Raw genomic sequence first — 11,673 nt, 5'->3', positions numbered from 1 at the left:
ACCAAACAGGCTACCTAAATATGGTTCCCAATCAGAGACAATGACTAACACCTGCCCCCTTGAGAACCATATCAGGCCAAACACAGAAACAGACAAACTAGACACACAACAGAATTCCCACTCAGATCACACCCTGACCAAACAAAACATAGAAACATACAAAGCAAACTATGGTCAGGGTGTGACAGGTTTGGTTAGATGGACACTTTAACACACAGTTGTCAATATATACATTACAGTCATGCATACACGGTAATTCAATATTTTGTCAAGGATGTGTTTTTTAAAATCCATCCTCTTCACAATATAAAACACCCTCTCATCCCTCCCTGTCTGTTATATCCTTCATGGTCCCACCAACAGGTAATGTATGGACATCAGATCAGTCTTTTGGATTAGAAATATTGGTGAATAGTATCAGTTGAAGACCAAATTATTACGGAGATGAAAGTGAATTGAAATAAACTATTTCCTGTCTTTGTAGATACATGTACAATGTATTAATGCAAACTCATTTATATTTACAAAATATTAATGTAATTTATTGATGGATATAAAAATAATTATATATGTTTTCTCTCCTGTCAGTAGCTACTCTATAATCTAACCTAAAACAAAACTGATTTAGTTTTTACATCCATTTTCCATTTTTTCCATATCATTTGTTGACTGTGCATTTTAGTTTCCAGCCATGGGGCCAACTTTCCTGCTTTGTGTGGCTGTCACCCTATTCAGAGGTAAGAATCACAGTTTACTTGTCAATATTACATGTCATGTAATCACTACCAGAATTGAACAAGTTGATAATTTATTATTATCTAACATGATGGGGAAACATAAGCATACAGTAGCTTGGCAAATTAAATCTTTCTAGCCTCCTCTAATTAGATAGTACATTTATGTTGTTTGTTCTGCAAGGCACACTATATAGACATGTAATACTGGTTATAAAGCTATGCAGGGGGAAGCGACAGCATGTGTATTGTTATGTACACAAAAATTAATTCTAGACGAATATGTAATTCAAGCAAAAACAAATTATTTTGTGCCTTACTAAATGAACACTTGACAGTCAGTGAATTCAGCAAGAGCAGTCGGAGCAAGACAATTGTACTGTATTTAAGCTATAGTATATGTTTCATTATTAAATGTATATTGCAGTACCCAAATGGTTGCGAAACGAATGCAGGTGCTCATCTGTAAAATTGTCTTTCTTCCTTTATGTTTAGTGGTCAGTGGATCATGCCCAGTGGGGCGGGAGTTCATTACTGCCTTTATGCCTAACTATTTGCTGAGCTACCAACATGATCAGAGTCTTAAACTGGCCATAACCACACAGGATTATCCAGCCATTGTTCAAATTCAGGTCAATGCAATCGGCTTCTCGACCTCAGTGAAAATAGATAAACAGAACACCAAATGGATCGGCATACCTGGTACCGCTGAAATTGGGGGTCCAGGAGCTTCCACCAAAACAGTGCAGGTCACCTCCAACTCTGACATCTCGGTGGTGGCCTTCAACTACAAGTTCTCGACCGGAGACAGCAGTGTGGTCTTCCCGACTGACCAGCTGGGTACTGACTATGTGGTCTTCTCTCCCGGTGAGGGTCCTAGTAGCATGCACAAGCTTATGTCTATTATCAATGGCAAAGAGCCCAACAAGATCACGATCATCCCTGTCTCCAACATTAATCTCAGTGGCGTGGATTCCTGGAAGCAAAGACAGGCGGTGATTGTTACCATGGACCCATACCAGGTCTACCTCTACCAAAGCTACACCACTTTCACTGGGACCAGGGTAAAAGCTAAGCACCCTGTGGCAGTCCTGGGGGGACACGAGTGCATTGCAGATGGAGGCCGCTGCAATCACGTCTACGAACAACTGCTACCAGTACAGAGCCTCTCCACCAACTACTTGGTTCCTTCCATGCACAGGACCCAATCAACAGACTTTGTGAACATTGTGGCCTCAGAGGACAACACTCTAGTGAAGATCTTTGAGGGAAAGGTATCCATTGCTAAAGAGCTGAATGAGGGGCAGGTGTATGTGATTTCTGTCAAACCCAAATATCCGCTGATCATCAAAAGTGATAAGAAGGTCATGGTGATGTACTTCAGCAACAACAAGCCCTACGATCCATTCCTCACCAACATCCTCCCAACGTCTGATCTAGCCAAAGAGTGGTCGGTGGACACGCAGAACAAATTCAAGAGCACATTGGTCATTGTCTCTGAGGGGGAAGGGATCAAGACTGTTAAAGTCTGTGAGAAAAATAATTGTGTGAAATCTCTCCGATGGACATCATTCAACTCAGACCCTAAGTACATGTGGGTAAATGTTCCATTGGGAGAGCAGCAACAGCATTTCTCTATCAAAGGCGACTCCCTCATGGCTGTTTACGTTTATGGTGGCATGCCAAGAGACGGCTACGCTACAACAGGAGTATGTTCCAAAGGTAAGCTGTTTATTTGACACATGCACTTAACTGGCCTATCAACTGCCCCTCGACACATCCCCTGTTAAAGAGGACAACTCTTAAACAATACAATGCAACGCAACACATCGCAATGCAACGCAACACAAAAAGATATATCGCAACACAACACAACAAATGCACTGCATGAAAACTAGAGTTAGTCTTGAATGTTTCTTCTGTTCTCACTCAGGCACTGCACCACCCACTACACCAAAAGACCCATGTGAGAAAGTCAAATGCAGAGAAAAGGAAGAATGTACAAAGGGAGTTTGTGTCCACATCTCCAAAGCAACCTGCAGGGCCGTGGGCGACCCCCACTACCTCACCTTTGATGGGGAGCGATTTGACTTCCAGGGCACCTGCTCTTACGTCATGGCCACGGTTGTTAAATCTGATCCTGGCCTCATCCCGTTCACTGTCCTGACCAAGAACAACCACAGAGGGAACAAGAGGGTGTCTTTCGTAAGGAGAGTCTCAGTCACGGTCTATGGGCTGACTGTTGTGATCAGCAAGCATAAAGGGAAGGTTGAGGTAAGTAACAAGAGACCAGAGGGAAATGTTCAGAGTTGGGGTCGGTTCCATGGTAAATTTGGTCAACCCAGGAGGTGAACTGAGTGGTATTTCAACATATGCTTATTGATCTTTTCTTAGGTGAATGGTGAGAATGTCTACCTGCCTGTGACCCTGGCCGGAGGAAACCTAACGGTGGTGTATAGTGGCAGCTATGCTGTTCTGAAGACAAACTTTGGCCTGAAGGTTATGTACGACTGGAACATGAAGTTCTACATCACTGTCCCCAGCAGCTACTTCCGCACCCTGGGTGGGCTCTGTGGGAACTACAACGGGGATCGCAATGACGAGTTCACTAACCCCAAAGGTAAAAAGGAACCCACAGTGGTGAAGTTTGCCCAGAGCTGGAGAACTGAAGACGGCGACTTGTTCTGTCATGATGACTGCCAAGGGGAATGTCCTAGCTGCACTCCGGCTCTCCAACAGAAATACAAGGGAGAGAAGTTATGTGGTCTCTTGGCCAAAAAAGACGGCCCATTTGCCAGCTGCCACAAGGTCCTGGACCCAGGCATGTTCATGGACAACTGTGTATATGACGTCTGCATCAATAAAGGCATCTATCAGTTCCTCTGTGAGAACATGAAAAGCTACAATGATGCCTGTTTGGCCGAGGGGGTCAAAATTAGCCCTGAGTGGAGGACAATCACTGGATGCTGTGAGTTTTCTTCTTTCCAGACATTTCATGCAGATTTTTAGATTGTACATTTCATTATTTAAATATATTTTCTCATTTCACATTTGCAGCACTGGAATGTCCGTCAAACAGCTACTACGAGGCGTGTGGCACAGCTTGCCCTGCCTCTTGTTCAGATCTAGATGCCGAAGCAAAGTGCAAGGAACCCTGTGTGGAGACTTGTCAATGCAACAAGGGCTTTGTCCTCAGTGGAGACAAATGCGTCTCCAAGGAGAGCTGTGGCTGCTCTTATGAAGGACGATACTACCCGTCTGGAATGAAGTTCTGGGAAGATGACAAATGCACAAAGCAGTGTGAATGCAATCCAGGAACAGCCAAGGTTGAATGCAAAGCAACAGCATGCAAGAAGTCAGAGATGTGTGGCCTGCAGAGTGGTAAGAGAGATTGCTACCCAACATCTTATGCCTCTTGCCAAGGTTCAGGCGACCCCCACTACCGCACGTTTGATGGCAAGAGGTTCGACTTCCAGGGAACGTGTACTTACGTTCTCTCCAAATTGGTCAGCAAAGATGACAAGTCTCTGGCGCCTTTTGAGGTGCTTGTAAAGAATCAGAATAGGGGGAGGAACACGGCAGTGTCTTACACAAAGACAGTCACCGTCATTGTCTTCAAAAACATCATCACCATGAGTAGGGACAACCCTGGCAAAGTATTGGTAAGCTACCTTAAAATGTTATCCATTCCAAATGAATGACATAATTGCATTCCGGGTTTACTTGGTCAATGAGCTTTTATGATTATACTACTTAATGTAAGAGGAAATATCAGGACAGTATCATCCTTCGTGTTTCATCAATGTTTCTTTCTATCTTCCCAGGTCAACAACCAGTATGTGAACTTGCCATTTGATGTAGAAGATGGCCAACTGTCCATCTTCCGCAGTGGGTATTTCGGGGTGGTGAAGACCAAATTTGGCCTGACACTGAAGTTCAACTGGAACAGCCACGTCTCCCTAACCCTCCCCAGCACCTACTCAAACCTCATCGGAGGGCTCTGTGGAAACTGGAACGGCCAACGGAACGACGACCTCCTCAAACCAGACAAGAGCGCTGCCAACACCCCAACAGTATTTGGGGACAGCTGGAAAGTGGGGAACGACCCTGGCTGCTCCAGTGACTGCAACGGCAAGAAGTGCCCCACATGTGACCACAGCCTGATGCTTGATTACCAAAAAGGGAAGTACTGCGGCAGGATCACAGACAAAAACGGTCCGTTCAAGCACTGCCACGCCAAGGTGGACCCCACAGAGTACTATGAGGACTGTGTGTTTGATATGTGTATGTACCGTGGCCATGCCTCTGCCCTCTGTAACGCCCTCAGCACCTACACCACTGCCTGCCAGGATGCCCCTGCCAAGGTGGAACAGTGGAGATCAGACAGCTTCTGTCGTAAGTAGTGCATAGACACACCTCATCAAATGTGTATTTCAAAACAACGACTGTAACAATTATGGTCATTACAATAAGTCAGAAGTGGCTTGTCTAGCTAACAGCTCCTGGTTCCCGACATTATTCAATTGTATCATATTTGACCTAATGTGTTGTAGCATCTTCCTGCAAGGTCAACAGCCACTATGAGGTGTGTGCCTCAGGCTGCCCCCAGACCTGCAGTGGCCTCGATGAGCCTGAGAGCTGTTGGAACTCCCTGTGCACCGAGGGCTGTGTCTGTGACGACGGCTTCATACAGAGCGACAGCGAGTGTGTGCCACTGGCTGAATGTGGCTGCATTCACCAAGGCCAATACTACCAGATGGGCCAGGTGTTCTTCCCCAGCAGCCAGTGCAAAGAGCGCTGTGTGTGTAAAAAGGATGGACACATGGAGTGTAATGTGAAGTTTGCCTGCGGTCCCAATGAGAAGTGCCAGGTCCAAGACGGGGTGCAGGCTTGTATACCCATGAGCACGGGCACCTGCCATGTGAGCGGGGCCAGGAGATTCCACTCGTTCGATGGCAGCTGCTTCAGCTTACACGGGGACTGTGTGTACAAAATGTTGGAGGTTGTGGAGAAAGACGGATCGATGGCTCCGTTTGTTGTGTCAGTGCAGCAGTTGACCAAGATTGATGATGCAATGGTCACCAGGAGGGTTGAAATACAGGCCTACAAATACAAGATATCTATGTCTCCCAGAGTTATATGGGAAATAACGGTAGTTTTCTGTCTTGATCTACTCATTTCAGTATTAAAAAGCAACACTTGATTAGAAAAACGGATGTTTTCAATCATTCCTCCTTTCACAGGTGGATGACGTTACAGCAAATCTCCCACTGTCACTCGGAGATGGAAAGGTCAGGGCCTACCAGAACGGCATTAACATCATCGTGGTAACAGACTTTGGCTTGATGGTGACCTACGACACCGTTGCTGGCACCATCATACAGCTTCCATCCACTTACAAAGGTGTTACCGGTGGTCTCTGTGGCAACTATAATGACAAGAAGGAGGATGACTTCCTGTTGCCCAGTGGGCTGCAGGAGCCGTCTGTGGAGAAGTTTGCAGCGGGGTGGTTAGTGGTTCAGGAAGGGGTCAAATGTCAGACAGGATGTGACGGTGGCTTGAAGTGTCCTCCCACCAGTGGACCCCCGCCGGCTTGTAGCATCATAAAGTCACCCAAGGGTCCATTTGCCCAATGCCATGCTGTTGTGCCACCACGAGAGCACTTTGAGGAGTGCACGAAGGAGGGAGAGGGTGGGGATGCCCTGTGCCGCCACTTACAGACGTATGTGACTTTCTGTCAGGCATCCGGTGGCCTTGTCAGCAGCTGGAGATCTGACCAGTTTTGTCGTGAGTAAATTTTGATATTGAAAGTTGATTTACCTTAACCTGGTTTATCTTAGTGTATAATATTTCTCTGACTTAATGCTCTGCTGAAAAACAATTGAAGCTGATTTAAGTTTTTTGATAACATGCATCTCCTCCCATTTTCATCTGTCCTCTAGCTCTGACGTGTCCAGCTAACAGTCACTATGAGTTGTGTGCCGACACCTGTTCTTCCACCTGTGACTCTCTGAGTGAGTCTCCCAAATGCCCACTATGCCAGGAGGGCTGCCAGTGTGATGACGGCTTTGTGTTTGATGGTGGCAAGTGCGTCCTACTGGAGAACTGTGGCTGTGTGGTTGATGGACACTATTACAAGGTGATTAATGATTTATTGACAAAAATTGCCATTTCATATCCCACAAATACAATAATATACTAAAGTCATTATTACAATAAGAGGCCTATATCTGTTCTATTCTAAATGCAAAAAATATATAATCAATCTCTATTCTTGGTCAATATTTATTGTTTTACAATCATCCTAAGGTTTCCACCATAGTATAAACACTCAATGATATCACTGACATGTTTTGCTGGTTTTCAGTCTGGCCAGTCTGTGAGGCTTGGCAACTGTTCTGAGACCTGCAGCTGTGCAGCAGGAGTATTCACCTGCAAGAACTCACAGTGCAAAGAGGGTCAGCAATGTGGGTTGAAGAATGGAGTCATGGACTGCTACAGCACAGGTAAAAAACATGAAAAATAATGCAACCAAACAGATATGGCTTTGTGTTAGTACATTTGGATGTGGAATTATGGACTTTGTTGATGTTTCTATTTTGATATTGCAATGAGCAAGATATGTTAACATCTCTAATACCCATTTTGTTAGACCCCTGTGAGGATACTGAGTGCCGTGAGAAGGAAAACTGTGTTGTGAAGAACAATAAGGCGGTATGTGTGGCCCAGTCCAAGGCCTATTGCTGGGCGTTCGGTGACCCTCATTACAGCACATTCGACGGCCAGCCATTCTCCTTCATGGGCACCTGCTCCTACATTCTGGTGAATACGACCGGCAAAGATCCCACCCTGCCTCAGTTCAGCATCCTGACCAAGAACGAGCTGCGCGGCAACTCCGAGGGCTCCTTCATCAAGTCAGCCAACATAGACTTGAGTGGTCACAGGATCACCATTCTCAGTGGCCAAAGAGGGACAGTGGAGGTGGGTGGCGTCCAGTTATACTTGATACAGATTTTCCATGTTGAAGTTGAATGTAAGAATCCTCTATGCTCCCCATCTGCTTTAAGTCCTCTTTAAATCCTCATCTCTCTATCGTCTCAGATTGATGGCATTAGGTCTGCCCTCCCTTTGAGTTTGGAGTCTGACAGCATCAGAATCACAGAGTCTGGTATTCGAGGGACAATCCAGTCAGCTGTTGGCCTGGAGATAACTTTTGACTGGACCAGCCTCTTCATGGTGACCATCAGCAGCAGTTACTACAACAACCTCGGTGGCATCTGTGGCAACTACAATGGTAACAAAGCAGATGACTTCACCACTCCCGCAGGTGTGCTTTCATCAAATACCACGGCGTGGGTGGCATCCTGGAGTGTTGCCGACGGTGACCCATTCTGCTGGCACGTCTGTAACAGCAACTGCCCCATGTGCTCAGATGCAGACCGGGCACTTTACACTGGACCAAAGTACTGTGGTTTGATGACAGACAGAGGGGGCCCATTTGAACAGTGTCATAAGAATGTGCCGGTGAAGGAGTTTGCCTCAAACTGCCTCTATGATGTGTGTCTGAATGAGGGTCGACAGGAGGTGTTGTGTGAGGCCTTGGCTAACTACGTGGCCGAATGTCAGCAGGCTGGGACTGTTGTCTCACCACTGTGGAGAAAGGCCTCCAACTGCCGTAAGTTCTCAGCTATAACAAAACATCACATTTAGGAACACAAACATTCTTAAATGTGTATAATGACACGATAGACCAACTTGTGCATTTGCAGAATGTATTAGGACTACATTTGTGATGTTTGTTTATTCTTAACTCGAACAGCCCTGGACTGCCCATACCACAGCCACTATGAGCTATGTGGCACTACCTGCCCTGCTACCTGTGCCGATCTCAATGTCCCAGAGATCTGTTCCAAAGTCTGTGTGGAGGGCTGCCAGTGCGACAAGGGTTACGTGCTCAGCGGTGAACACTGTGTCGTCAAGGAGACAGGGTGTGGCTGTACACACAATGACCACTACTACCTGCCCGAAGAAACCTTCTGGGAGGGCAACACATGTCAGAGTAAGTGTGTGTGCGACGGAGCCACACAGAAGGTGGTGTGTATGCCTAGGAAGTGCAAGGTTAGTGAGCACTGTGCAGTGGTCAATGGGGTTCAGGACTGCTACCCCCTCAGCTTCAAGACCTGCTCAGCACAGGGGGACCCCCACTTCCGCACCTTTGATGGGAAGCGCTTCGACTTCCAGGGAAACTGTATCTACAAGCTGGCGGGGGTCTGCTCCAAAGATCCCGATCTGGAGAGCTTTGAGGTGACCCTGGAGAACAACAACAGGGGCAGCACCAGAGTCTCCTACGCCAAGGTGGTGACTGTCATTGTGTTGGGAAGTAGTTACACCGTCACAGGTGATTATCACGGCAAAGTCCTGGTGAGTAATACAGGTCCTTTACTAGTTGTTGTTATTAACTATTTTGTATAATATATTGTTTTGAAGAAAAAAATCGCTCTTATGGAAATCCACTCTCTTTTTTCACTGGACTGTATTTTAGGTGGACGATGTCCTGACACCTCTGCCATACTACTCCAACAACACTGAGATTCAGATCTACAGAAACAGACGTTTTGCTGTTCTGGAGACTCATTTCGGTCTCAAGGTCTCCTTCGACTGGTCCAGCAATGTGAGGGTGAAGGTCCCGAGCACCTACCACAACGCCATCTGTGGTCTCTGTGGCAACTTCAATGACAACCCTGATGACGACCTGCTTCTGCCCAACGGGAAAAAGCCCATGAGTCCCAAGGAGTTTGGAAACAGTTACTGGGTAGCTGACGTACCGGGCTGCTCCCACGAGTGCAAAGATTGTGCCGTTGTAGACATCCCCCTTATAAAGCCCAAATATGTCAGCGCCTGTGATGTCATTGTGGATAAGAGTGGTCCCCTCAGAGACTGCATTGGTAGAGTGGACTCTGATGAGTACAAAGAAGACTGCATCTATGACATGATCCTCAACAACGGCCTACTGACGGCAGCCTGTGACATCATCACCAACTATGTGGAAGAGTGTCAGGAGAAGGGAGGTAAAATTGGTGCCTGGAGGAGTAAAGACTTCTGCCGTAAGTTCTCTGATTTTGTATCACTAATCTTCAGGTTTATGATGAGTCGCAATTCATAAATTCTTTAAAACAGGAATCTGACAGTAAAACAAGACTGCAAATTCTAAACCCTACATTTTAAATGAAATCCTGAAACTTTAAAATTGTAACTGATTCCACAGACCTCTCTTTCTCCCTGTGTGTTTTCAGACCTCCCCTGTCCAGAGAACAGTGTCTACAGCCTCTCGGCCTCCGGGTGCCCGGCCACATGCTATTCCATGACCTCCGCCCCAGGATGCACCACTCCTCCAGGGGAGGGCTGTCAATGCAAACCTGGTTTCCTGCTGAGTGATGACAAGTGTGTCCACATGAAGAACTGTGGCTGTCACCACAAGGGTCGCTACTTTGTGTCCGGCGAGGTCTTCTACAAGGAGAACTGCCACCACCGCTGCAGCTGTAACTCCGGCGAGATGGCCTGTGAGGTGGCGCCCTGCGGTCCGAAGACCACGTGTGCGGTGGTGAAGGGGGTCAGGGGCTGTTACATTATCAGTAGCACAGATTCAAACAACCAGTCATGGATCGAAAAACTTCTTAAAAAATATGTTAAACCTGTACATATCAGGTTTGGAGGCTAGAACATTTACATTTTCAAATAAGATCTCATGGCTCTAAAATATCCTTTAAAAACGTTATTTTCATGTCCAGGTTGTAGGCTAAAGCATTTCAACATAAAATCGCAAAATTACCTTAATATTACCTTCTGTATGTGATAACATATTCCGAACCATATAATGTTGTGAGGGATTGAGTATTCATGCATGGAATTGTTATTGAACTGTATTCATTATAATCCAAATATAATACCATACTTGTGTACTACTAAAACTGAGATTATCTCTGTACGCGTGTATCTGTGTCTATCCTTTACAACTTTCAAAAGCCTAATAATAAACATATTGCAGCAAAATGAGTCTGTGTCATCTGTTTATCCAGCATTTAGTAGTAATGGTGGAATTACTACAGTTTTGGTTTAATCAGATAACTCAAAACCTCTCAAGTAATTCATTCAAACAAAATTGTTGAGTATATTAATCTTGTATATGTCATGCCATATTATATACTGCCCCTGCCCACTGGGCACAGATGTCATTTCAACATCTAGTTTTGAATTATTACTTGCGAGTTGTCAACTGATGTGAATTCAACATGAAATCAACAACACGTCACCATGTCGTTGGATTTAGGTTAAAAGTTTGGTGAAAAAAGACAATCCCCTTACATTGATGCCTTTTTGCAAATCCAATTAGTTTTTCACGTTGATTCAATGTCATAATATAGATTTTGGGGGGTTGAAATGACATGGAAACAACGTTGATTCAACCAGGTTTTGCCCAGTGGGTGTTAATGCAGAATAACACAAATCAGTTTGTATGTACAGTCAAATATATGTATGTACAGTCAAATTCCACTGATGAGCTTTTTGATGCACAGATAACGGTAGTCCTGTCCCTGTCATGGTACCAAACAGACCAGTTCTGGGCCAGTGTGCCTGAAAACCGCGATTGAAAAAATCATTGCCCTTGTGATGAGAAAAAACACTGATGGATATTATTAACTGAAACAAAGATAAAACGTACCTGGCAGGGAGAGTAGAGTTAACATAGATAACTAGACTATACTGACAGTGCATAGCAACTTTAGTCCTGTAGGAAGGAGAGTAGTATTCCAGAAAATATATCATCAATACAATCTTTGATCCAAGAACGTAGTACCAACATCTCTGCTGTGTTATCTGACCAGCAGTGGCCAGGCGAATTCTTCTTATTGAGTACAGGGGACTGGTGTAGGAGTACTGA

The 11,673-nt window shown here is 45.4% G+C and overlaps 1 protein-coding gene across 1 annotated transcript; it reads left to right on the top strand.

Annotated features, from left to right (window-relative positions):
- Window positions 1-341: 341 nt before the first annotated feature.
- On the top strand, window positions 342-10,787 carry LOC112244321 (IgGFc-binding protein-like). The gene is made up of 16 exons (XM_042309685.1): window positions 342-363; window positions 683-737; window positions 1,230-2,456; window positions 2,668-3,008; window positions 3,129-3,702; window positions 3,792-4,396; window positions 4,559-5,129; window positions 5,288-5,886; window positions 5,978-6,521; window positions 6,677-6,873; window positions 7,102-7,240; window positions 7,387-7,715; window positions 7,836-8,409; window positions 8,554-9,155; window positions 9,277-9,838; window positions 10,028-10,787. Exons 2-16 carry the CDS (start codon window positions 692-694, stop codon window positions 10,450-10,452), a joined length of 7,335 nt encoding a protein of 2,444 aa, XP_042165619.1. The 5' UTR covers window positions 342-363; window positions 683-691; the 3' UTR covers window positions 10,453-10,787.
- Window positions 10,788-11,673: the final 886 nt, after the last annotated feature.

This window comes from Oncorhynchus tshawytscha, linkage group LG03 (assembly GCF_018296145.1).
Source record: "Oncorhynchus tshawytscha isolate Ot180627B linkage group LG03, Otsh_v2.0, whole genome shotgun sequence".
Taxonomy (NCBI): Eukaryota; Metazoa; Chordata; class Actinopteri; order Salmoniformes; family Salmonidae; genus Oncorhynchus; species Oncorhynchus tshawytscha.
This window is presented reverse-complemented; position numbering and strand designations above follow the sequence as displayed.

What these genes read in the sequence shown, in the direction of transcription:
- LOC112244321 (XM_042309685.1), top strand. Translation starts at nt 692, where the DNA reads ATGGGGCCAACTTTCCTGCTTTGTGTGGCTGTCACCCTATTCAGAG. An exon ending in AGCATAAAGGGAAGGTTGAG is followed by an intron (nt 3,009 to 3,128) that starts GTAAGTAACAAG and finishes ATCTTTTCTTAG; the next exon opens with GTGAATGGTGAGAATGTCTA. An exon ending in GAGTTATATGGGAAATAACG is followed by an intron (nt 5,887 to 5,977) that starts GTAGTTTTCTGT and finishes CTCCTTTCACAG; the next exon opens with GTGGATGACGTTACAGCAAA.